At 48.6% G+C, this 26,971-nt stretch overlaps 1 protein-coding gene across 7 annotated transcripts in view; it reads left to right on the top strand.

Moving 5' to 3' along the window:
* The window catches only part of KDM2B (lysine demethylase 2B), a 120,776-nt gene that overhangs the window by 42,732 nt on the left and 51,073 nt on the right, over positions 1-26,971 (top strand). For all 7 annotated transcript variants that reach the window (XM_061170531.1, XM_061170533.1, XM_061170532.1 and 4 more), the window contains 3 exons: positions 3,667-3,782; positions 9,440-9,566; positions 11,663-12,144. In XM_061170531.1, coding sequence (XP_061026514.1) covers positions 3,667-3,782; positions 9,440-9,566; positions 11,663-12,144 — 725 coding nt within the window. The remainder of the gene's footprint in view (positions 1-3,666; positions 3,783-9,439; positions 9,567-11,662; positions 12,145-26,971) is intronic.

Genomic DNA, 26,971 nt, shown 5'->3' with positions numbered 1-26,971 from the left:
AGCATGTGGGATCTTCCCGGACCAGGGCTCGAACCCGTGTCCCCTGCATTGGCAGGCGGATTCTTAACGACTGCGCCACCAGGGAAGCCCGAAATTTCCCCATTTTGATAACACAGGTGGATCAAACTATACACGCCCCTGGGTCTGATGCAGCCCGTGGCCTGGCAGTTTGGGCCCCTGGTACCAGCTATGAGGTCCCAGAGAGGAGAGGCCATCCTGGCTTCATCCTGGCAGCCACAGTGCCCAGCCCCCAGTGGCCAGCACAGGGAGTTCGTGGATGCTCCTGAAGGAAGCAGGCTGTGGGCCTCTGTGAGGCACCCCTGAGTTCTGGGACCTTTGGGTTTATCCCTGCAGTAGCCACACAAATGTGGGTCAGGGGCCTTTTCATTCCGAACCCTGAGCGTTTGGGCTGTGGGTCAGACACCATGTGCCCCCGTGGCCTTCTCGGCCCTTCACGTCCCAGAGAATACCCGTCAGTTGGTTTTGTGGGTCGCCTGCTTTCCTTCCATGAGTGGATCTGTCCCTTGTCTCTTGGCCTGATAGCCTCTGTTATCGCCTTCATGTTGGAGACTCTGGCCTGGAAGCAGGAGGCAGATGCCAGCCTCCCCGGTGCAGTCACCAGTCTGGGAACAATTGCTCTCTCGTGCTTCCTGGGATGCAATGAACGAGTATTGGGAGGGTGGGTTCAGATGAGGCTTCTGAACGCTGTTATTTCCACTCCCTGGTTCTTCCGGAGGCAAGTGTTTATTTAAAAAAAATTGTTTTTTAATCTTTTTTTTTTTTTTAATTTTTAAAATTTTTTGGCCGCACTGCACGGCATGTGGGATCTTAGTTCCCCGACCAGGAATGGAACCAGCGCCCCCTGCGGTGGAAGCGCCAAGTCTTAACCACTGCAGCACTAGGGAAGTCCTAGAAGCAAGCGTTTAAGTAACGGAGCAGATGTGAGGAGGGCTGGGGGCAGGGGCTGGGCAGCGACTCTAATCCAGGCCAGGCTGCCTGACTTACCTGCGAGGCACCGGCCTGGGGAGGAGAGGAGAGTGGAGAGAAGCTTCTAGAACCCCTGGAATGTCAGTACAGATTCCCTGCCCCTCTCCTCGCAACAGCACCTCTCACATCAGGGGAATAGATGTAAGTCAAGTGAGTCTGCGTTTCCAGAAGGGAGAGTCCGGGGCTGATGAATGCAGATTCACGAGGGCGCCATTCTTTCCAAAGCCCTCGTGATGGACGGGGCTACCACGAATATCAGCGGCAGTTGCTTACACGGTTTGAGTTCTTACAAGGGAAGCAGTGGTCTTCTTCATTTCACATGGGCACGTGGAGGCCAGGAGAGGGGACAGTCAGGTGCCCCAGGCCACGTGGTGAGTCAGCACTGGGGACAGTCTCCAACCCGGGCCCCTGGATGTGGGCTTTCATAGGCATTAGGTGGGCATGCGAGGAGCATAGGAAAGGGACCCAGGAATCCTTGTCCCATTCAGGCTTCACCCCACCACGAGCATGTGCTTGAACCCGGCCATCCTAGATCCCAGTCTTAGGAAATGTTGCTTAAATAATGCTGGTGGTGGTAACAGCAATAGTAATAGACAGTGTGGCTCCGCTTGGTAGAAACAAAAAAAAAATGTACAGTTGAGAATATCAGCTGGTACACAGCTGAGGCGGAGAGGCTGAAGCAGATGTGGAAACCGGGACTTGTTTTTTTTGGCCTCGCCACGGGGCCTGCAGGATCTTGGTTCCTGGACCAGGGATAGAACTTGTGCCGCCTGCAGTGGAGGCGCGGAGTCTTAACCACTGGATCGCCAGGGAAGTCCCGGAAACCGGGAAACCGGGACTTTAGAGACGCAGCCACATTGCTGCACGGGGCGGGGTGGGGGGCAGGGAGGTGGTGGGGAAGGAGCCCAGGTAGCTCCGCAAGGGCACACCTGGCAGGCAAGGGCACACCTGGCAGGCAGAGCGGCGGCCAGAGCTGTGGGCGGGTAACTGCAGAAGCGGGTTACGTAAAGCCCTCGCTCCTGTGCTCCTGGCTGGCGGGTTTCCCCTGCCCTCCCCTGAGCACCACCAGCTCTGTCCCACCTATCGTCCCCAGCAGGGGAGGGCCCGCCGCCCAGAGTGTTGACACAGATGCCAGCAGTGGCCTCGCAGCCTCCGAGCTCTCTTCCCAGGTGGCAGCCCGGCTCCCGGCAGCCGTGGCCACCCGTGGCTGCCCGTGACTCAGGGCTGGTGTGTTCGGCTCACCGAGGAAAGAGGCTGGAACTGCTCCCGCTCGGCGTGGGCGGGGAGGCCTCTATACTTTGCCTCCGAGCGAATGAATTAGGCTCAGGGTTGTAGAGAAGGCTTGGGATCTCAGGTTGCCCCTGTCTGTCCCCTTTCCCCTCTGCTGACCCTCTGTCTTTCACCGTGAGTCCCTTGGCCTCTGTCTGTCCTTGTCTTCGCCTCTGTCTTTCTTGGTTCCCTTTTTGCCTCCCCTCCGTGTTTGCAGGCCTGTCTCCCGGGACTCCCAGGCCTGTGCTAATAAGCCTCTGATGCAGCGGCAGTGCAGCATGGCGGTTAAAAATGGAGCCGCTGTCACTCACCTGCTGTGACGTCATTCAGCAAGTGACTTCCTTCTCGGAGCCTCGGTTTCAGCATCTGTAAATGGGAGTGGGTTATAATGCCACCCCTCCCCTCGCTCTGCACTGTCCAGTATGGTAGCCAGGAGCCGCATGGAGGACTGCTGAGCACTGGACACACGTTCAGTCCATCATTGAAGGAATTAGGCGGCTTGCTTTGTCTCTAGCCTTCATGGACCAAGCGGAGGCCAACTCCCTGGGTTCCAATCCTTATAAGTGACTTCACTTTTCTGTGCCTCAGTCTTCTTGTCCGTAGTTTGGGGGTGAATGTCGCATGTACCTTGTAGGGATCTTGTGAGGATTAAATGAGAGGAGCCCTGTAAAGCCCTCAGGCCAGTGCCTGGCACAAAGGTAGTCCTCAATTATCCTTCTCATGATTGCAGTGCCAACCTTTGGGCCAGGAGCTCAGGGAGATGAAAAAGCCGTGCCCCAAGGTGTTAATAAGCTGCAGTCGGCAGGAGAGAGACTTGTCAGCAGTTACAGGGCAGGGCAGAAGCAGAACTAATACGGGGATGCAGGTGTCGTGTGGCTGAGGAGACCACCTGGAAATGGGCCTTGGAGGATTTTGATGGCAGGGGGTGGCTTCGGGCAGAGGAGGCATCTGGGTTCTGGTGGGATGTCACGACCCTTAGTTGTGGCCCCGAGCAATCCTTGACACCTCCTGATGAGGAAAAGGCTTAAGGACATATGAGTAGCCTGAGTGAGGGGTTTTCAGCTCCCTGGCCTGCAGGGGAGAGGGACAGGGCCTGCCTCTCTGTTGGCTGCTGCAGCCAGGTCCATTGTAACACTTCATCACCAAGGTCTTCAGGACAAGGGGGTTGATCTGCAGCTGCCCAGGACCGACTTGAGCTAGCCAGGGGTCACTGCCAGCAGCAGTCAGTGGGGCTGTGGGTCTGGGTCCTCTAGGCCAGCCAGGAGCTCAGCCCTCTGCATCAGGCAGCCCGAGCTTCCTCCCTCTGGCCCTGGGTGCTCACCTGGGCCTCCTGCGCCCTCCTGCATGTGGGCGTAGTGAGGGGCCCCAAAGGGCCAGTGGCTGACCCTCTCTGTGCCCTCCCCACCCCAGGCTGGATCCATGCAGTCTACACCCCCGTAGACTCTCTGGTGTTCGGCGGAAACATTCTGCACAGCTTCAACGTGCCCATGCAGCTGCGGATCTACGAGATCGAGGACAGAACGCGGGTGAGGCGGCTTCCTTTTCTTCTCGTGGCCACACCGGCCCCCGAGCTCTGCCTGGTGCTTGGGGCGCACGGGACAGTCATTCCGAAGTCCTTCCTGGTCCCTTGTCCCTCCTGCTCCCTGCCTCAAGCCGGGTCTTGGTCCTGGTTCTGCAGGGCAGGGGGTGCCCGCGAGAGCCCCACCCAGAGCCCCGGGAGTTTCTGTTCACCTCCAGGCCGGTGACAGCCGAAACCCCCTGTTGAAGAGGAAGTATCTCTTGAGAAAGCACCGTGAGATGTCAGGAACCGTGCCTCTTCCTTCTTCCCACGTGTATAAAGGGATGTGAGGGAGTGGGGGGATTTCATGGTTGTTGTGGTGGTGATTTGGAGCGGGGGGGGCTGGACCTTGGAAAGTAGGTCAGGTCTTGACCATGTGGGGACCCCAGATGTGATGTAGGACCCCGAGGAAGCCAGTGTCTGTGAGTCCCCCAGGGACTGTCTGAGTTTTGCCTCAGTGTCTGCTTGTGGCTGGGGGGGGGTCCCCTTTTCTCCTTGATGGTTTCTCAGACACTGCATCCCACCCCCAGCCCCATGCCCTAGGAGCAGGGGCCAAGGCTCAGACACCTGACATGGGCCCTCTGCTGTGCTCTGTTCCATTCCATGAGGTTCCTCTGAAGAGCACTGGCTCTTCCTTGTTGGAACTTGACCCAGTGTCCCCAGGCATTTGAGACAGGTCTGAGAGTGGGAAACTGGGGCAAAAAGGGCCTACGTCTTCTTTTCTCTTACAGTTTTTCAAATATTTCTTCTCTCTCTGTTTTTTAAAGTGAGACATAACCCACAGACACAAAGTGCACAACTCAGTGGCATTGACCACATTCACAGTGTTGTGCAGCCATCACTTCTAATTCTAAGACATTCTCTTCACCCCAAAAAGAAACCCCATACTCAGTAGCAGTCACTCCCCATTCCCCCCTCCCCAGCCTCTGGCAGTCACTGATCTGCTTTCTATCTCTATGGATTTGCCTGTTCTGGATATTTTATATAAATGGAATCATATAAAATGTCCTTTTGGTCTGGCTTCTTTCACTTAACATCGTGTCTTCAAAGTTCATCTGCGTTGTGGTATTTGTCAGTGCTTTGTTCCTTTTTATGGCTTAATCATATTCCATTGTATGGATAGACCACACCTGGTCTTCTTGGGCTTTGCCTTGGAGTTGACTTTTTTCCCAGAGAGGGTTGTCATGCCTGGACCCTAAAGAAACATCTCATAGAAGCAGATGCTCTGTGCCCAGGGTTCGTGCCTTTCTTGGTCTTGTTTCCAGGCCTTGGTCTGCATGGAATCACATACATGAGTCAAAGTCTTAGCCACTGTGTATGCATCTGACCTTTTTAATAGCCCCAGTGTTGAGGGACCTCATCCAAGGGTTTCCTGGGGACCACTTTGAACCATATTCAGTGGGCAGGTAGGTGTGTTAACAAGGTCAAATGTACATTCTTCAGATAAGCCAGTTTGCTGCTGGGATGCCCAGATCTGCAGAGACTGGGTCTTGCTTTGTGGATTTTTGTGCCTCTCTTTTCTGTTGCCTGCCTACCATCCCTTTCCGGGTCTGGCGGGGAGGCCAATCCCAGCCCTGGTTTGGGGGATGCTGCCCTGTGGCGTTCTAGAGAAAGGCACCATTTGGGTGTGAGTGGTCATCTTATCATCTGGGTCAAGTGTTGTCTGGGACTCTGGCCAACTATTCTTTGGCCAGCCCTGAAGAATGGGCCAGTTTGTTTGTGAGCAGACAAGTAGGTGTGGGATAGAAAAGGAGAAAAAAGTCAAGCCCACAACTTTCCAGGCAATTCCTGAAAGCCAGAGTCAGGCTGGGATTTCTAAAGGCTTCAGGAACTCACTTGGCAGCCGTCCCCCTCCCCCAGGGAATCTGGATCATACATCTCAGTGGATTTGGGCCCCATCATTCCGTTAGGAGCCCAGATCCCCTCCCCCGTCTGCGGGAGGTGGGAGGGAGGGTAATGGAGTAGAACCCCGAGCACCATGCTGAGCTGCCATGGAATATGGCAACCACGTGGACACGAGTATGGCAGCGCTCCCTCCCCCAAGGCCCACTGTCCCTGTTGTCTCAGTGGGCACCCCATCTGGTTTCCTGAAGCAGGTGGATGGGCGGGGGGCAGGCGGGCAGGCTGAGCGGGAACCAGTGGCAGGCTGTTTAATCTGCTTTGATTTTTGGTCTTTGGAGAGGGCTTGGCTACAAGGCCCAATTGTTTATGTCTTAGGAGCCAAGGCAGACAAAAGATGCTGGGGAGAGAGAGCACTGGAAGCCAGATAAAATGCCAGGGCTCCTTGTCAGCTCGCTACAACTTAATTCTTTATATCACTGCGAGCTTTCTTAAGAAGGTTATGGCCATTTAAAAATAGTTTTTCAAGAGTCCTAAAACATGGCTTTGCTTGGAAACCAAATGCTGAGGGTGGGACAGAGGAAACTGTCAGTCTCTAAGCCCCATGGTGTGGGTTTGTTTTAGAGAGATGAATTTGCTTTTGTGACCCAAGGTGGGGGACCTCCCCATGGAGACCAGGGGAACCCCAATGTTCTCCTATGTGTAGGAAGCATGTCTTGCTCTCATGATTTGAATTTTTCTGGGCTGCATGATAGGTGATTTTACCCTGCTGTCCATAAGGCAAGCACGCACAGGTGCAGGCATTCTGGGACTGGGGGGTTTTTCATTTCCTGACCCCCTTTTGTAGATTAAATCTTTCCCTTCTCATTCTAAAGGTAAGCAGAGGGGTGAAGAGATACACCAAAGAATGGTTGTGTTGCATGTTTATTATTTGAAGATAACATCTCGACAACTCTCACTACATATTTTTAACTCCAGTTAGCTTGATAAGGGATAGGAATGGTCCAATTGATCATTAAACTGCCGTCTCTCTTATATTTATCTTTTTTTTTTTTTTCCCTAATGGCTCTAGTGAAAGCAGCCTTCTCAGGAAAGGTAATGCCAACATGCCCTATTCCCTCTCAGCCAGTGAATCTATTTGGAAATTGCAAATAATTTACCCTTCCTCTCACCTTTCCCCTACCATTGGATTTTTTTTCTTCCATTGACTTTTTTTTTTTTTTTTTTTCCAGGAGAAAAACAAATTTTAAGACACTTCCCACCCACCCTATTTTAGTTTTTCAAGTCCTTGAGACCTGGGAGCTGTAGATGCACCAAAACATCTTTGGTTCTGATCTCCTGAGGTCACTCAGCTCCAAGAGGAAGGGCTTAGGCCAGGTGCCACTCAAATGGACCTTGGGGAACTCAAACTGACCCCTTGAGACCCGCTGATAGATTGATTACCCACCCCCAGGCTGGGAGCATGGCCTGCTTTCTGACTGCCTTGCCTTTCGGTGAACAACTCAATTTGATGAGGCTCCGAAGCTGTCAACAAATAATGTTGAGCAATCGTGTGTTTAATGTTCCCAGGCATGTGGCTGAAACCTTTTGAAGGCGAAGGGTGGAAGGCGACAACCCGTTTGTAAGTCAATTCTTTGCAAGTTTTGTTCCCTGTGGTGCTCTCTTGGAAAAAAAAAAAAAAATAAATAAAACGAAAAAGAATTTGAATTCCTTCATCATTTGTTTTCACCCAGCTGGTTTCCCTTGGGTTCAGCAACAGTGAGGGGAGACTTATCTTCCTCTCCTGAACTACAGCCAAAAAAAAAAAAAAAATTTTTTTTTTCCTAACCTAGAAAGATTCTCAGGCGCCATGGTGCCCATCAGGGCAGAGTGGCTCAGACGGTTTCCCAAATTTGAAAAGTCAAAAGCAACTTGAGTGTTTTACCAATCGAGTCAGGAGATGTGAGTGAGGGTCTGAGAAGAGGCAGGCCTACCTGTCCTCAGCCTGCTCTGTAGGTTTTGATGATTTGTTTCAAAATTGCTTGGCCCTTGTTCTGGAGTGGGGGTGGGGCTGAGAACTGCCCCCTCCCCAAACTCTCTTCACAGGAGGACAGGGTCTGCCTCAGGCCAAAGAGCCTTTTTCTCCTTTTCAGACTCTGGAGGACACTGATCCAATGACTGAAAAAAGATTAATACTCTCCCAGCGATAAAACTGGGGTTCTCGGGAAAGTAGCTGGAGCCAAGGAAACCGCTAGATGATGTTCCCAACTCCATGCATCCCCCCGAAGAGCTCAAAAGCATGTGGCGGCCAGGATCTCATTCCAAAGCACACCATCCACCAGAGGCAGGGAGGTCAAATGGACCCAGGACGCAGATGGGAGAAGCGAGGCTCCCTCAGTGTGGGAAAAAGGCCTTGCAGCTGGAAACTGAGTCAGTGGGGCCTGGGGTGGATGGGGAACTGGAGCTGAGACTCTCAGAGGGCAGGGTGGGGGCCTTTTCCAGGTGGGCACTGAGAGACGCAGGAAAATAGTATTTTAGGGCAGATGGAGCACCTAGGTCAGCTTGTATTCAATTCGCCTTCCTCCCAGATGTAGAATGTCGCCTGTTGGTTGTGAGCAAAGCAAGGTGGGAGAGTGTGCTTCCTTGACATCCAACTCCCTGAGTTCCTGGAGGACAGGAGAGATGAGGAGGGGTGTCTGGCTCCTGCACAGGTTCCTCAAGGCAGACCCACCCTTGGTGAGAGGGTCCAGGAGTGAGTGTGGACATGTGGGATCCATGTGTAGCCTTGCAGAAGAGGGCCCAGACATGGGAGACAGGGACCACCTCCCACCACCCTTGCCTGCTCGGGATGTAGTTTCTGGAAGGCTCTTCTGTGCCAGGGCCATCAGTGGTATTTCTTCCTCCCTATCTCTTGCTGCCATCTCATCGGTGTAGACCCCATGCTGCCACCCATCAGAATCCCCCTGGGGCTGGGCCTTTCACAGCTCTGATGCACAAAGCTCTCTGCACCTATACTTCCTCCCCTGTAAGAAACAGCCAAAAGGGAATCTCCAGCTGGACTGCTGCTCCAGACTCGGGGTTGTGTCCCCCAGTGTTAGGATGGTCCAGGGTCACACCAGGAACTTGTGTCAGAGGGAGTCATCTGTGGAAATACAGGCTGGAAGTGCCAGGTGTTGTAGGGGAGGAGCAGGAGGTGGACCCCTCTGAGGCCCCACCCCTGTGGTAGGAGAGGCCACGCCCCCTCCATCCTCATTGGTCCGCCTCCTGCGGCCTCCCTCTTTGGGTACTGGATATGCTTGACTGCCTGTCTCTGCAAATGGGTAAGGTTTGGGGTTTGATTTCTGTTTTTCAAGGTGGGAGGGAGGGGTAGTAGAATTTTGGAGAACCAGCAAGGAGCCTGTGCCTGTTGTAGCTAGAATCAGGCAGGGGCTCACATCCGCAGGTACCCGCACCCTCCGTCAGCAGGTCAGGAGACAACTCTGTTTCTCTGCATCTCACAGAAGCACAAAGTGGACCCCGTACAGCTTTCCCTGCGCAAAGCTCAGGGACCTTTGAAATGATGCTCTTACATAGGCCTCTTCACCCGCTCTTCCTCCTCATTTGTGCATGCTGGTATCTTGCCCCTTCCAGCACTTCCCTCCAGCCCACCCCCATTTTTCCTTCCCATCATTTGTGCTCTTGCTAAGATGATGAAAATAACTCCCACCCCCAGGAATTTTCCCCTCCCCTGACCCCAGTGCCGTTCTCTCCCTCCTTTCCCCTCTGCCGTCCAGAAACTGACCTCTGTACCTGGATCTTTGCTTTCAGGTGCAGCCCAAATTCCGTTACCCCTTCTACTATGAGATGTGCTGGTATGTCTTGGAGAGATACGTGTACTGTGTGACCCAGCGGTCCTACCTCACTCAGGAATACCAGAGAGAATCAATGCTTATTGGTGAGTGAGCCTTGCAGTCCGGCCGCCTCGACGGCTCAGCTGGGGCAGGAATAATTTTTTTCAGTGGGGCTTTGGGAGTCCTGGGTTCTGGGAATTTTTGAGCCTGAGTGTCAGCAGATTCCTAGAGACCCTTGAGGAGGGGAGGGGAAGCCATCCTTGTCAGTTTCCCACTTGGAATACAGAGTCCAAGGGAAGGAAATTGTGACCCCAACAGAGTCATCTTGGTGGCCCCCAGGTCTTGTTGGTTGACTATGCAGATGTGGGGTGGGGTTGCTGAGACAGGCTCCCTACAGAGCAAAGAATCCTGGTTCTTTTTTTTAATCCCTCCCTGGCCACCAGCTGATTCTTTTTTCTTCCTGTGTTGTGGGTTAGGTTTTTGTCTATATAGAAGGAGGCCTAAGAGATGCAGCCAGTCCCTCAAAACCCAGGCCAGCTAAAAGCCAGAGGGAGGGGTGACCAGGGCTGGGGATGCAAGCTTGGCAGAGCAGTGGGTGGTTTTGACAGAGGCAGGGAGAGAGCGTTTATAAGCCACAGCTGCAACGCCCTGCCCTGCTGCCATTACTTAAAGGGACATCATCCCCCCAAAATGGCTCAGTCCTTGAATCTTGACTCACAGGCACCCACCCTAAAGTTGCATCTAGCTGTGACAGCCCCGAAGAGCGATCTGTAGGAAGAACGTGCTTCTTCCCCTCTGCCTCTGCGCTGTTACTGCCGAAGGGTTTTTCCTGGATGCTAAAGTCACTGTGCCTCATTCACTGCATCTTTCTCATCATGGGATAGAAAAATGTGACTGGTCTGTCTCCGTTAGGGTCTGCACGATTTCTCCTGCAATCTCCAAGAGTTTTAGATTCTTTTTTGTTTTCACACTGTAAGCCTCTTCCTTCCTTCCATTGACTCCCCTCCTGACTTTAGGGGTTTCAGGGCAGACATGTGATGGGGAAATGTTTCTCCCGGGGTCTTTACTGGGGAGTGCCGCCTGGAAATTCAGTTCTGTCGGCTGGGGTGGGGTGGGGTGGGGGTGGTTCTCTTGTGAGTTCCATTCCTGTTAGATGATTCAGGCATTGAAAAATACCAAAATCCTACAGCCTGCTCTTCTGAAGTTTCCAGCCGGTAGGAGATGGGAAATGACTGTGAAGTAGTGTGATAACCTCTGTTGTTGCAGTAGCTACGCGTTCCCGTGGGGACCAGAGGCTTGATTTTGTGGCAGTCCCCAGGACCAGGCAACTGAGGGTCACTTCTCTCATTTGGAAATTTAGGGCCATAGAAGAAAGTTCCCGATTTCATTCCAGGCTTGAGAGGAAATGTTGAGGCAATGTTTGGGTCATTGGTGCCCATTTTTTTCTTAAATTTTCTTGCCACTGTTTCCCCCTGCCTCTCCAGTCCATCTGCCAAAGAGAAGGGGGGATGTTCGGGAGACACCTCACTTTTTTGAGTGCTAGTTGTGTGCCAGGAACTGTGCTCTGTGATGCCTTATTTAATCCTCACTACAAGCCTTCAGGGGAAGTATTCTTTACCTATATTTTGAAACAGCATTCTTGGGATATAGTTTATATATCATACAATTCACCCATTTAATGTGTACCATTCAGTGGTTTTTAGTCTATTCCCAGGGTTGTGCAAACATCAGCACAGTCAATTTTTAGAACATTTTCATCATCCCAGAAGGAACTGTGTACCCTTGAGCTACCACCTCCTCCTCTCACCCCACGCCCATGCCCTCAGCCCTAAGCAACCACTCATCTACTTTCATTCTCTATAGATTTCCTCCTGTTCTGGACATTTCATATGAATGGAATCATATAATATGTACTCTTTTTGCCTTATTTTTAGACACTGAAAGGTACAATGCCAGGTGTGTTCAGAGAGGTGAGGCAACCTGTCAGGGTACACGCGGCTGGGGAAAAGCAGAGCTCTGACTGACCCCAGCCTTTCTAGAGCCTGAGGGAGGCAGAGGCCATTAGAATTGTCAAAAGAACTCGATCTGCAGGGTAAAGGGGAGGGGTAGTGCGTGGGGGTCCCGGTTACTTCCAACAGGGAGTTTGGGATGTTCATCTCAGTCTTTCTTGTGACATTCTCCCCTGCTCCCCACCCCGTAGATGCCCCAAGAAAGCCCAGCATAGACGGCTTCTCATCTGACTCCTGGCTGGAGATGGAGGAGGAGTCCTGTGAGCAGCAGCCCCAGGAGGAGGAGAAGGAGGAGGAGGGGGAGGAAGAGGAGGAGGGTGCAGATAAGACGCCCAAAGCTCCCACCGATGGCCCTGCCTCGCCCACCAGCACCCCCTCCGAGGACCAGGAGGCCCCCGGGAAGAAGCCCAAAGCCCCTGCCATGCGGTTCCTCAAAAGGACTTTGTCGAATGAGTCAGAAGACAGCGTGAAGTCCGCCACGGTGCCCATAGACTACCCCAAGACGCCCACCGGCTCTCCCGCCACCGAGGTCTCTGCCAAATGGACCCACCTCACCGAGTTTGAACTGAAGGGCCTGAAAGCTCTGGTGGAGAAACTTGAATCCCTCCCGGAGAACAAGAAGTGTGTTCCTGAGGGCATCGAGGACCCCCAGGCACTCCTGGAGGGTGTGAAGGTGGGCAGGGGGTCACCTCGGGCTGGGCAGCTGAGGAGGGTCGGGCAGGTTCTGTTTAACAAGCAGGTTCCTGAGGGCAGCTCAGCTCCGGGGGGCTTGGTGCAGACTGTCCTGGGGGTACGTCCATGTGCGGAGAGGGTCCTTTGGTCTAAGCAAGCCCATCTAGGGTGTCCCAGCAGAGGCCACTGTTGAGACTTGCAGGGGGGTCTCATGGTGGAAGCTGGCTCTGCAGTTGACAATGAACTTTCTCTCAGGACTTGTTGAAAATTGGAGGCTTCAAGGGAAGTAGGCATTACTGCCTACAGTGCACCGGTGGTGCTGTTGTTGGGCCTGGGGACAGACTCCTCCATCCTGGTCAGGAGGACTTGCTGCTCTGGGCTGGCTTTCCCCGGAGCATGCTTCTGTTTCATGTGAGCAGGTTGTACATCCTGATTGTCTTCTAGGTGGCCAGTTAAGGGCCACCTGGCCACCCAGGATTCAGAGGTCTCCAAGTAGAGCCTAATTATTGAGCAAACTCATTGAGCACCAGCTGTGTTGGCCATGGGGGAATGGGAAGCAGGCAGATAAAGAAATCAGGAGGGAATTCCCTGGTGGTCCAGTGGTTAGGAATCGGTGCTTTCACTGCTGTGGCCTGGGTTCAATTCCTGGTTGAGAACTAAGATCCTGCAAGCCGTGCAGTGCGGCCAAAAACAAACAAAAAAGAAATTAGGAGACAGGGAATTGAGTGCCACAGTGTGTACCCAGGGCATGGGAGTGGTGTGAGGGGACACTTATTGGCCACACCAGGGGCCAGGGCTCTGGGACAGTTATGCAGTGGGAATTTGAGTTGGGCCTTAGAGACTGCGTAGGAGTCCTCCAGATGGGGAAGGCTGTTCTAGGCAGAGTGCAAACGTGCAATGTATTTAAGAAACAGGAAATACATTGGGAGGCCTTGTCTTGTGGTAATCATAACATTTGTTGAAAGCTTACCACCTGCCAGGTACCAGTGCTAGGGAAGTGGTAGGTACCCGTATTATCTGCACTTAACCGATGATGATGTAGACTCAGGGAGGTTAAGGGACATGCCTGAGGTGACAGAGCAGGTAGATAGTAGGGCTGGGATGAAGCCTCCAGAGTGCCTGTGTGGATATCACTACTTGGAACTGCCTCCTGTCTCAGCATTGGTAAGGCTTTTTGATGTGAGGCCTCAGAGACATTTGGGCTTCCTTCTCCAATGTCTGATTCTCAAGTGAATCCAGCTGCCCGCTGCGGTTGGAAACTGAATTTGTCTCTTCTCTGATGGCTGCAGACTCAACCGAGGAGTTGTTAATTAGTTCATTTGTATATTTGTTTGTTTAGAAAACATTGCATCAGGCCCTGGAACCTAGAAATATTAAGACTGTTCTGCTGCCCTTGAGGTGCTCAGTGATCAGGCGCTGAACTCTTGGGGTCTAGTGGAGGGGAGACCTGGGGCCCAATCAGGTGGCTTAACAGGTACCACCAGCAGAGGGAACTGGTGTACAGGATCTTTAATCCAGGTTATGTCTTACTTTATATAGCAGGTGTACCCCCTACAGGTGCCACAAAATTAAAATCTTATAACTCTGGGAAATTGCCAGGTAAAAGAACTCTGTGGTGAATGTCCCGACAAAACAAATCTTTACTTTCAAATAGGTCTTTTTCATTGACTGTTTTGGAGGTTGCTGACCTCTCTTGAGAGTTTTGTGAAAATACGCTTATACACACAAAATTTTGTGTGCAATATCAGGGGGTCTTGGACTCTTGAGCCTGTTCCTGGACCTCAGAATAAGAACCTCTAATCTTGTGGAATGGAGTTTTTGGGTTTCCTAAAGGAAATATTGGGTTTCCTAAAGGAAACCTTAGACTTCTGTCATGTGGCTACTTTTTTCTTCTAAGATCCTATAAAGTGAAAGCAAGCTATTTTCATCAATAATAAAATCACTAATAGCATTAAGGTTCCAAAATGTTGTAAATGAGTTAAAAAAAAAAACACATTCATCTGAAGAGGAAATGTTGTTCTGTGCTTGTGAAGAGCCTTTTTTACTTTGTTATGTTTATGTGCAGTGTTCCTGGTTGGTCAGATTTCTTTCTAGGGATAGGACTCAGACCCTTGTATCTCTCACCTGTACCCACCTGATCGACCTCTGAGACTGGATTCAGCCTAGGCCCTGTGATGGTGTGAAGGAGGCCTGGGGTAGGGGCTTAGACAAATTTCAAGGATCCCAGTCTCCATCCTCCCCAACCGCCACCATGGGGTTCAGTGGCAGCTCATGATAATATGTGGTAATGAATCTCAATTACTGTCTGTTGTTGTAGATCTTTTTCATATATAAACTCATTTAAACCTCCTAGCAATCCTCTGTGGTACTTTTGTTACCCCCATTTTACAGATGAGAAAATTGAGGTACAGATAGGTTAAGTAACTTGCCCAAGGCCACACATACTGCTCGATGGGGGAGTCCATGCGCTCACACACTAGACTATGCTTTTTTGGCCGCTATAGAGAAAGTGATTTTCTCTCTTCTCAGAGGCGACTCTGAATTTAGGGGGAAGGTAATAAGGTGACTGTTTGGACTTCCTTTACAGAACAAGCAACAGATTTGTTTGGTCCTGGGACAGAAGTTGTAAATTGGCAGTCCCAGGGCCAAATCCAGCCTCTAGGCATTGCATTTGGCCTGTATAGTGTTGAACATATTTTTGTAATTACTTGCTAACATTAAAAAATCAGGAGAATAAATTAAAGTCAAGAAAGTTATATAAAATATCCTGGCTATCCTGGCTCATGTTCCTGACTGGCTACAAGCAGCAGGAAGTGAGTAGCAGGTGATCTCATACACCCCAGTCCCCACCACTCCCTACTGTCTCCCTAATGTCTACTTACCATTTGGCTCACACATCTCTTTTTAGTATAATCTAACCATTTAGCTTACTTATTGAACTTACCTGTCTCCAGAGATATTTATGGTCTTGAGCCTTGTCTGAGGAGGGCCTTTTTCAGGCTAAAGAGCTTATAAGCTGGGTGGACAGGTCTCCTTAGAGCCCCAGGAAAATTGGAGCCTCTGCTAGCATCTCTGAATGCTGTGTGGCCTGTATGGGGGAAGTGGACCACTCGTCTTTTCCAGACTAGGTAGATAGAGCTACTTCCTTGCTCTCTGGCCAGGCCATTAGCCCCAGTCCCTCCCAGTCCCTGGAGACCCAGAGGAGATTTTGAACCGAAGACTGGCCTCTAGAGTGAGTGTTGTCACAGAAAGCGAGCAGCTTCTTCCTGGCTGCACGCTTAGGTCCCTTTGTTCACTCTTCTCAGATGTTGGGGTTTCTTTTACACTGGCTGAGAACTAAGTCAGCTCAGGAATGTGGGTCCAAGACAGAATTCTTAGCCGATGCCCACTGCCTCCACTACCATTGAGTGATTTGTGTTTCTCACCAGTGGTGGTTCACCCTTGACGGTTGATCAGTTATGATCTTTGGCTTGTGTTGCAAAAAGATGATGTCTTCTTTCCTTCTCTCTCTTTCTCTGGGACCTCAGAGACTGCTGCTAATGGTGGCTCATGGTAACCAGAGCCCCTGGGATTAGAGACAGTCCCCAAAATAAGTCAGTCTCCAGATGGCTAGGTTTTAGCTTTTATCAAAAACCCATTTTTTCCTTTCATCTGTAACGTATGGTTTTTTGTTTTGTTTTTTTTAATTTATTTATTTTTGGTTGCGTTGTGTCTTCATTGCTGCGTGGGCTGTCTCTAGTTGTGGCGAGCGGAGGCTACTCTTCGTTGTGGTGCACGGGCGTCTCGTTGTGGAGGCTTCTCTTTGTTGCAGAGCACGGGCTCTAGAACGCAGGCTCAGTAGTCGTGGCGCACGGGCTTAGTTGCTCTGCGGCATGTGGGATCTTCCCGGACCAGGGCTCGAACCTGTGTCCCCTGCATTGTCAGGCGGATTCTTAACCACTGTACCACCAGGGAAGTCCCTATGTTTTTTAATTGTGGTAAATTATATACAACATTTATCATATTCATTAGTTAATTAATTATAATTACCAGATCACCAGTTTAGAATCTTGAAGGAAGAAACATTTACCATTTTAACCATTTTAAAGTGTACAGTTTAGTGGTATTAAGTACATTCACAGCACTGTGCAACCACCACCCCATCTAGTTCAGAACTTTTTCATCACCTGAGGCAGAACCTTGTACCCATCAGCAGTCTCCGTTTCCCCCTCCCCCACAGTCTGCTTTCTGTCTTTATGGGTTTACTGATTCTGGATATTTCATCTATTTAAGAGTTTTAAGTGTAGGGAGTTACCTGGTGGTCCAGTGGTTAGGATTCAGGGCTTTCACTGCTGTGGCCTGTGTTCAGTCCCTGTTGGGGAACTGAGATCCTGCAAGCTGCGTGACATGGCCAAAAGAAAAAAAAAGAGTTTTAAGTGTAATGTTGTTAAATGATAAGTGTAAAAAAAAAAAAAAAAATTAAACATTATAGGCTAGAGGATAGAAAACGTCCCCTTCCTCAATTCTCACATCCTGGAAAATAACCTTTGTTAATCACTGACTGAATGTACTTCTGGAGCTTTCCCCTCACTCCTATGTATACAAACATATATAAATTTGTTTTTAATTAGTTCATACTTGCTTTTGTCCCTTAAAGCTTGCTTTTTTGTGTCTGTTTCTATAGTTCTAGTTTACTCCTTTTTGTGGGCAGGACTTTTGAAAGTTGAGTTTTTCCTTGCAGTCATGCTAATGAGAGTACCTCAGTGACCCTATGGTTTAAGCAAGACCAAGTGAGCTCAGTCGGACCTTGAAAACTTGACTGGGGGTGGGGGGGGGTCTTGATTTAAATTCAAGTCAAAACGACCATCTACTTTTTTGCTTTTTGACAGGAAAGGAGATGCCAGCATCCTGTAAGACTCTAAGAAAGCCATTTCCTTCCCCATTTTTGTGAAACTCTTTGGGATTTGGCATTAAGATGCCTTAAGTGACTCCCTTCTTTTAAGACAATTATTCTGCGGAGGGTGCAGGATACTGGCTTGTGTGTAATGGGAAAAACAAGAAATCAGGACACGAGAGATGCTTGAATTCAATTTCAGTTTCTGTTCTTAGCTATTTGCTGTGTGGCCTTGGGCAAGTCACACCACCTTTCTGTTTACCTGTATGTAAATCTAAGATATTAGACTAAATGTGCTTTGTCCTTTCAGGGATCAGATTCTGTTGGTTCCTTGGCCATTCTTAAGTGCATAACTGATTGAAATCTGAGTATTCTCACTGTAAAATGGGGATAATAACAGGGACCTAGGTCACTGAATTATTTTGTGGGACAATGAGGTAATGAACACTTAGCTCTCCTAGTAAGTCCTTGGAGAAAAATTAGGTGTGCTTAGGTAACAGGCAAAGGAGAGTCAGACTGGCTTTGACCAGCTCCCCACCCTTCCCATGCTCTTTCACCACCTTTCAGCTTCCCCCATCCCTGTTTTAGGTTAACGATTACCGTCTGTATTAGTTTCCTAAAGCTGCTGTAACAGAGTACCACAAACTGGCTTAAAACAACAGAAGTTTATTGTCTCACAGTTCTGGAAGCCAGAAGTCTGAAATCAAGGCCATGCTCACTCTGAAGGCTCTGGGGGAGGATCTTTCCTTGTCTCTTCCAGTTTTTCTTGGTTGCTGGCAATCCTTGGAGCTCCTTGGCTTGTAGCTACATCCCTCCAGTCTCTGCCACAGTCTTTACATTGGCAGTCTGTGTTCTCTGTGTGTTTCTGTGTGTCTTCTCTTCTCATAAGGACGATGTCTGTGGATTAGGGCCCACTCTAACCCAGTATGACCCATTTCCCAATAAGGTCACATTATGAGGTTTTAGATGCACTTGAATTTTGAGGGGCTCACTATTCAATTCATTGCATTGTTTTTTTCCCCTTTTATCTCTTGGATTGGCAATCATTAATCGGTGGACAAAGTAATTCCTAGTGAGATGGGAGTTGCCCTGCATGCTGTCCCTCCTAGAGGAGTCTATACTTTCAGCTAGAACTCCAGAGAGCTGAGGCTCCTGATGGGAGGGAAGGAGGGCATGAGGCCATTCCTCTAATCATTTGTAAATGACTTGAAAATAACCAGATGCATTACAAGGTTGTGAAGGCTTGGGCCTAAGTGCGCAGTGACCACCAAGATAGGAAGTGGGAGGGTCTTTGTCAGATATGCTTTTGCAAGGTGATTCTGCAGCTGTCCTTGTTAATTAAGATAATGCCAGGCTCTCTTTCCTATCATTCCATGCTCTTCTGGCTGCCAGAGTGTCAGCTAGGGGTGGAAATGTCAGCTCACTATAGACAGCCACCTTTCTTATTTATTGCGTGGAATTATGGGGCCTCACAGAATTATGGGACTGATGGAATTGTGAGGCCACATGGAATTGTGGGTCTGCATGGAATTATGGGGCTGCATGGAATTATGGGACTGCATAGAATTATGGGGCCACATAGGATTGTGGGTCTACATGGAATTATGGGGCTGCATGGAATTATGGGACTGCATAGAATTATGAGCCACATAGAATTGTGGGGCAGAATGGAATTAAGGGGCTGGAAGAGACAGTGAGGGGTCACTGCTTTCAGCTGTTACTTAAAAAAAAAAACAACCCACTAAAAAAGAAATCAATTGTATTGTTCTTTCATCAAAACCCAAATAGGAAAGAAAATAATGCTAAATTAAGAGTACATCGCCCCAAACAGGTGTTATCTTTTAAGATCAAAGGTTGTGGAGCCAGGCTGACCCCCTGTACCATCCATTAACCAGCTGACTGCTCTGGGGGAATGCAGTCAAATGGGGATAGTAAGAATCATGCCTCATTGAATTAGTGAGGTGACATGGGTAAAGAAAGCCTTAGCACAGGGCCTTTAAGTGCTCAGTGAGCTAGAGCTGATATTATTATTTCAGACACCGTGGAGTGAGAACAGGCCCATTTAGGGTCAAGTGTGAGAGTCTGTGAAACCCATGACTGTGAAAGGAAGGTGTGTACAGCTTTTCTCCCTTGGGGTCATCAGGTCTGGACCCCAGAACACACCTGCTTATCTAAGTTGCCCTTTCTGGGTCTTGCTCTTTTGCAAAACAGTGAGGCGTAGAGCCCAGACCTCCAGCACTGTCAGCTTTTTACAAATCTTCACACCCCTCCTGCTTCAGAGGAGCCAAAAGGCGGGAAGCCAGTGGGAGGGCTGCAACCTGGCTTTCTCACACCCTGAAGATGACCCAGAGCACAGAAAACAGGGAACAACCAGATGCAGCCTGGCCAGGGGGTCAGGCCTCCAGAAGTCACCAAGGCTCTTCTACTGGGGGCTGCATGTAATACTGAGCCCTGTGTTTGGTATTTTTGCTGGGCTGTGAATGGATAGAGGGTTGATACAGGGATGAATCCTGTCACCTAAGGAGCCAAACAAGCTACGTGTTATTCTGAGTCCGCTGCTGGTACCACCTCAGGAGAACGAAGGAGAGCAGTGAGGGGCCAGAGATCTGAGTTCCAGACACCTGTGCAAACCCTAGACTTGAAAAATGGGTGGGTTGATCCATGCCACTTGGGGTTCCATTTAGCCTAAAACTGACTTCTGGGTCCCTGAATCACATTTTTATCCCCACTAGTTATGCAGCTAAATCAGCTTTTAAACTGCCCTTCAAAATTAAATAAACTTAAAATTTTTTCCCTATGCTTAGAACTTGTTAAATGGATGAATTCTGCAAACAGAGGATGGGGACTGTGTATCCCAACAGGAAGTATGGCATAAGCCAAAAGGGATCGGCTAACATTTGTTGCGCATTTTCCACATGCCAAATACCTTCCATGTATTATGATGCTGGCAAGGTGGGGACTGTTATTATTCCATTTCTTAGACGGGAAACTGAGACTCAGAGAGATGTGGTGACTCGCCCAAATCATGTAGTTAATAAGCTTTTTTTTAAAAAAAACATTTATTTATTTTATTATTTCTTTTGGCTGCCCCGGGTCTTAGTTGCGGCATGCGGGATCTTTAGTTGCAGCATGTGAACTCTTAGTTGCAGCATGCACGCAAGATCTAGTTCCCTGACCAGGGATCGAACCCAGGCCCCCTGCATTGGGAGTGCAGAGTCTTACCCACTGGCCCACCAGGGAAATCCCGCTAATAAGCTTTTAATCATGATGCACTATGGCAAGTGTGGTCTGTTAGTTTCCTGTGACTGCCGTAACAAATGACCACAAACTTGGTGGATTGAAACAACAGAAATTTATTCTCTAACAGTTCCAGAGGTCAGAAGTCAGAAGTCAAGGTGTTGGCAGGGCTGTCCTCCCCTGGAAAGCTCTGGGGAGGATCCTTCCTTGCTCTTCCAGCTGCTGGTGGTTCCTGGTGTTCCTTAGCTTGTGGCTGTGTCACTCCAGTCTCTGCCTCTGTCTTCCCATGGCCTTCTTCCTTATGTCTGTTTGAATCTCCCTCTCCGTTCTCTTATAAAGACACCAGTCGTTGGATTTAGGGTCCACCCTAAATCCAGGATTATTTCATCTCGAGATTCTTAACTAATTATATCTGCAAAGCCTTTTTTCCCCCCCCCCGAGTAAGGTCACATTCACAGGTACCAGGGATTAGGACTTGAACATAGCTTTTTTTTTTTTTTTAATCTTTTTTTTTTTTTTCTTGGCCGCACCTGAGGCTTGTGGGTTCTTAGTTCCCCGACCAGGGATTGACCCCGCAATGAAAGCACGGAGTCCTAACCACTGGACCACCAGGGAATTCCCTGAACATAGCTTTTTGCGAGACACAGTTCAACCCAGTACAGATGGGTTTTTACAGGCAGGCACAAGATGGTAGGGCTGGAGTAGAGGCAGGGATCTTGGGAGACCTAAGGTGCATTGATGCCTGGTTGCAGGGGTCCTTACCTATGGCCAGGAGGGACCCTTGAGACTGCTGGGTTCCCTACAACAGCAGCCCGAGCTGCTCCATGCCATGTTACTCTCCCTCTACTGGCCTGTGGTTGGTGATTCTTTCCTGATGCCTGCCTCTGCTTTATTGTCACAGTGTTGGTATTTTTAGTCACAGTTATAGATGGAGTTTCTAATTATTAATGCCCCATTCTGGGGAGCAGTGGGGCCTGAATCCAGTGTTAACTAATAAAGCTCTTTGAGAGAAGTTGGCATAAGGAGGAGCCAAGGCCCAGCACATCCATTGTCTGTGGTTATCTTGTTAAGTCAAAAGCAGGTCAGTTTGCATCAGAAAGGGCCTGGTGGCCCCAGTCTTTCTCTTCCAGAAAGCCTGCCCTATTCTTTCCTACTCAGAAGGGTTGTATGGTATAACCCAAAGAGTGCTGGTTGCTACAGGCACCCAGGCTTCCTAGTCTCTGCTTCCAGGAGCCCCAGGGAGTATGTAAATGCTAGCAGAGCCCAGGGAAGTCAGTGACAAGATTCCCTCCCTTCAGCACAATTTATTTCTCAGAGAGAAAATCTCCGATTAGAATAATCTCCTCTTCCTGCAGCCTGTCACATACAGACGAAAAATACTTCCCTGTGGGACAGAGGCCAGAGTGCCCCCTGGTGGCCACTGACAGCCACACATGGAGAGGAACTCTGCTTTCTCCAGGAAGTGTGTGTATGAGCTCCGAGACTCAAGGATACTTGGCGAGGTCTCTTTATTAATTTGAATTATTATTTATCATTATGTATTAATTATTAATAATACTTATGCCTTCAGTAATAGCTTTTTTAACTAGACATTCCTCTAAAGAGGCCTTACTTCAGTGCTTGTGAGTTACTGACACCAGCTCTGATACTGAAATGACAGGAAATCTTGAGACAATTCAGAAGGAAACTCAAAGCAAACCAAGGCAAGTGGGCATTATTTTCAATCACATGCAGAGCAGTGTTTGTAAACTGGTCACCCATGGCCCAGGCCAGCCCACAGATATATTTGGCTCACAGTGTTTTTTTGAAATTTTCAGTCAGTTGCCAACATTTGAAATTGGAGAGATTCTGTTTTATTTTATTTTTAAGTTTTTTTTTTTTTTTTTTTGACGTGGACCGTTTTTAAAGTCTTTATTGAATTTGTTACAATATTGCTTCTGTTTTTTTTTACGTTTTGGTGTTTTGGCTGCGTGGCATGTGGGATCTTAGCTCCCCGACCAGGGATCGAACTCGCACCCCCTGCATTGGAAGGTGAAGTCTTAACCACTGGACCACCAGGGAAGTCCTGAAATTGGAGAGATTTTAAATAAAACTCTGGATCTTTGATTTCTTCTGAAAAACCAGAGATCTGGTAGGGTTCATTTCCACAGGAGGTTAATAAGTTGAAATTGAGAAGCATTAGCCATCTTTAAACTGGGCATGTGGTCTCTAGTTTGCCATACACTGCACTACTCTCTATCGCTCTAAGAGTCCATTTATATTTTTAACTTTCCCTGCTTGGTTCCTGGAGGCATTTGAGTTTTTCACCCCCCAGCATAGAGTTTGAGATTGGGATAAGGGGGCAGAAAATCCTGTGGAAGTCCTCTGTCCCCCAACCATAGGGTAAGATATATGTATATAGCTTTGGCTAAACATGGAGCATCTTCCTGAAAAGCTTTTTTCTTAATGGTTGGTGCAGGGGGGGGGGCGGGAAGGCAGGAAACATTATTTTTAGAAGAAAACAAACCCTGATGTATTGTGGAGGAGGGTGTGAAATTCATATGGGTTATTAAGAACCATGAAATGTCAACAAAATTTCATTCCTCTGTAGGCCCACTTTGGTCACATGAGCCTCTTCTGTGATGGGGGGGAATGTTTCAGAAAGGCTTTATAAAGGTGTTAGTGGCTGAATGGTGTTAGTTAGTCCCTCTCTCTGTTTTGCAAGGAATAGGTGGGAATGATTCACTTCTGTATTTGTGAGTCAAATGGTAAATATGAGCCCAGATTGTCTCTTGGGTGTCTTTTTTTTTTTTTTTTTTAATTAATTATTTATTTATTATTTTTGGCTGCATCGGGTCTTAGTTTTGGCACATGGGCTCTTTGTTGTGGCGCGGGCTCTCCGTTGCAGTGCGCGGGCTTCTCTCTAGTTGTGGCGTGCGGGTTCCAGAGCACGTGGGCTCTGTAGCTGGGCACGCAGGCTCTCTAGTTGAGGCGCACGGGCTTAGTCACCCCGCGGCGTGTGGGATCTTAGTTCCCTGATCAGGGATTGAACCTGCGTCCCCTGCACTGGAAGGCGGATTCTTTTTTTTTTTTTTTTTAATTTATTTTATTTATTTATTTTTGGTTGTGTTGGGTCTTCGCTGGGCGTGGGGGCTTTCTCTAGTTGCGGTGAGCGGGGGCTACTCCTTGTTGCGGTGTGCGGGCTTCTCATTGCGGTGGCTTCTCTTGTTGCAGAGCACGGGTTCTAGGCACTCGGGCTTCAGTAGTTGTGGCACGCGGGCTCAGTAGTTGTGACTCGCGGGCTCTAGAGCGCAGGCTCAGTAGTTGTGGCACATGGGCTTAGCTGCTCCGCGGCATGTGGGATCTTCCTGGACCAGGGCTCGGACCATGTCCCCTGCACTGGCAGACAGATTCTTAACCACTGTGCCACCAGGGAAGCCCAAGGAAGGCAGATTCTTTACCACTGGACCACCTGGGAAGTCTCTTAGGTGTCTTTTTAATAATGGGGTAGGGATCAATTCGAGACGTTGCTAGCATGGTTTCCTGAGGCTTTATCACCCAGTGTTACCCGTTAGGTTTGTTGTCAGATGGACCAGGTCAATGCCAGTTTTCACCCACCTCTCAGCTGTGTGACCTTGACTGTATCACTGAACTTCTCTGAATTTTAGTTTCTGCTTTTGTGAAATGGGGAGAATCAGCCCTACCCCACAGATAGGATTATTTTAATGTCTAGAGCAAGCACTCAACAAATGTTCCTAAGAATGGTAGTAAAATCACATCCAGCTTCATAGCCTACAATCAAGGTGTAGACGTCACTGTTCTACTCCGAGGACACACAATAGGAAGCTGTGGCTTACCCGAGGTGACACAGGTTGTAAGTTGTAGAACCTGAACCCAGATCTTCTGAGTCTAGAACTAGTGTTGTCCCAGGCATAACAGCAGAAGTTTAACTAGTGAGATAGTATGTCACCAATCTGTACTTTCTGGAACCTCTGAATCCATTCCTTAGGGAGGGACTGCCTTGCCCCACTCCTTTCTCCCCTTTTTAAAAATTGTGGTAAGATATACATAACATAAAATGTATCATTTTAACCACTTTTAAGTGTTCAGTTCAGTGGCATTAAGTACATTTACATTGTTGTGCAATCATCACCATCCATCTCCAGAACTTTTTCATCTTCCCAAACTAAAACTCTGTATCCAGAAAAAAATAAAACAAAAAAATTAAAAAAAACAAACAAGAAAACCCCCTCTATATCCATTAAATAATGACTCCCCATTTCTCCCCTCCTCCAGCCCAGCAACCACCCTTCTACTTTCTGCTTGTATGAATTTAGTGCTTTAGGGACCTCATATAAGTGGAATCATATGGTACTTGTACTTTTGTGTCAGGCTTATTTCACTGAGCGTAATGTCCTCCAGGTTTATTCATGTTATAGCATGTGACAGAACTTCCTTCCTTTTTCAGGCTAAGTAATATTCCATGGTATGTATATTACACATATTATTTATCCATTCATCCATCGGTGGACACTTGAGTTGTTTCTACCGTTTGGCTGGTTTTTGTTTTTCTTTTAATTTTTTTTGATGTGGACCATTTTTAACGTCTTTATTGAATTTGCTACAATATTGCTTCTGTTTTATGTTTTGGTCTTTTGGGCATGAGGCATGTGGGATCTTAGCTCCTTGACCAGGGATCGAACCCACACCCCCTGCACTGGAAGGTGAAGTCTTAACCGCTGGACCGCCAGGGAAGTGCCCTGTTTTGCTGCTGTGAACAGTGTTGATATGAACACGGCTCCCTTCCCTTTTTCAGAGATGGGCCGAATGATGCAGTTGTTAAAGAGCGCGGGTCGTGGAGTGGAGGAGTCTCCACCCCTTACTGGCTGAGTGGTCTTGGACAATTCCCTTCATCCCCTAAGCTCTGCTTTTCTCATTTGCACTGTGGAAATGATGATAGTTCATCCCACAGGGTGGTCAGGAGGATTGGGTGAGAGCGTAGATATGAAATATTTAGTACGGTACCGGCCACAAAGCAAGCACTCAGTACTTCTTACTCTCATACGTTCATTCAGCAGAACATGTGGTGCCTGCTCTCCTCCTGACGTTGACAGTTACCCCTCACCTGGCTAGTCTCACCTACCCCGAGTGGTGACCAGGTGGGTAGAGGGCCGTGGGAATGACCCACTCAAGTGCAAGTTGTGAGAGGTACAATGTCGCAGTGCATGTAAAAACAATAATGGAAGAACAAAGCTGATAAAAAGTTGGTTTGCTTTTTGTCATCATCAGGAACTGGCAATTCTAAACAATGTCAGTGATGAAATACTCCTCCCTCCAGGCACGATCCAGGGAGCGATCGTTGCCACTGCTGCCAGCCTTTGGTTGCCTCATACACTCCATGTGAATTCCACACCTGAGTTGCATCGTGTCTGTATACTTGTTTCCTTTCTGTTGTGTTTCTTTTAAAATATGCTGCATAGATGTTAGAAAAATTGGCAGCCTAAGAATCCTGTTTTCCTTTGTTGTAGCTGTTTCTACTGTCTGACTGGCATTTTAAAACTTATTTTTTATTAATAGCCTTTATGTTTTAAAACAGTTTTATATTTTCAGAAAAATTCTGCAGATAGTACAGAGTTTCCACATAACCCCCACACTCAGTTTCCCCTGTTATTAACATCCTACGTTAATAGAGTGCATTTATTACCTTTTTTATATATATATAAATTTATTTATTTATTTATTTATTTTTCGCTGCGTTGGGTCTTCGTTGCCCTACACGGGCTTTATCTAGTTGTGGTGAGCGGGGGCTACTCTTCGTTGTGGTGCGCGGGCTTCTCATTGCGGTGGCTTCTCTCACTGCGGAGCACGGGCTCTAGAGCGCAAGCTTCAGTAGTTGTGGCACTTGGGCTCAGTAGTTGTGGCTTGTGGGCTCTAGAGCGCAGGCTCAGTAGTTGTGGCGCACGGGCTTAGTTGCTCTGTGGCATGTGGGACCTTCCCAGACCAGGGCTCGAACCCGTGTCCCCTGCATTGGCAGGCGGATTCATAACCACTGCACCATCAGGGAAGGCCCTGCATTTGTTACTTCTAATGAACCAATACTGGTACATTATTGTTAACTAAAGGCTATCATTTATTCACATTTCCTCAATTTTTACCTAATGTCCTTTCTCCCTCCTTTTGTCTGTGATAGTTTCTCAGAGTTTGCTTGTTTTTGTCTCCCTTGACAGATTTAAGGTGTACGAGTTAGGCATTTTGTAGATAGTCCCTCTTCGAGGATTTGTGGCTTTATTTTTTTATTTATTTAAGTTATTTACTGGAGACTTACTGTAGGTTAGTCATTGTGCGAGGCTGGGGATATAGCAGTGAACCAAGACATTTTATAGCTAGCATTTATAAATCATTGACATTGACTCTGGGACTTGGAGAAGGTTGTACGTGCTGAGAAGTGAACCCAGGCACCCCCAGAGGCCAAACCCTTGACCACGGTGCTGTTGGCCCCCTTCTGTGGGGAGAGGAAGGAGTTGTTCAGGTGGATTTGAGGTAATAGGCACATTTAAAAAATTTTTATTTATTTATTTAAAAAAATTATTTATTTTACTTTTTATTTTTACTTATTTATTTATTTTTTGCCGCCACACAGCTTGTGGGATCTTAGTTCCCTGACCAGGGATCGAGCCCGTGCCACCTGCAGTGGAAGTGTGGAGTCTTAACCACTGGACCGCCAGGGAAGTCCCAACAT

Source organism: Eubalaena glacialis, chromosome 15 (assembly GCF_028564815.1).
Source record: "Eubalaena glacialis isolate mEubGla1 chromosome 15, mEubGla1.1.hap2.+ XY, whole genome shotgun sequence".
In the NCBI taxonomy this organism is placed as follows: domain Eukaryota; kingdom Metazoa; phylum Chordata; class Mammalia; order Artiodactyla; family Balaenidae; genus Eubalaena; species Eubalaena glacialis.
This window is presented reverse-complemented; position numbering and strand designations above follow the sequence as displayed.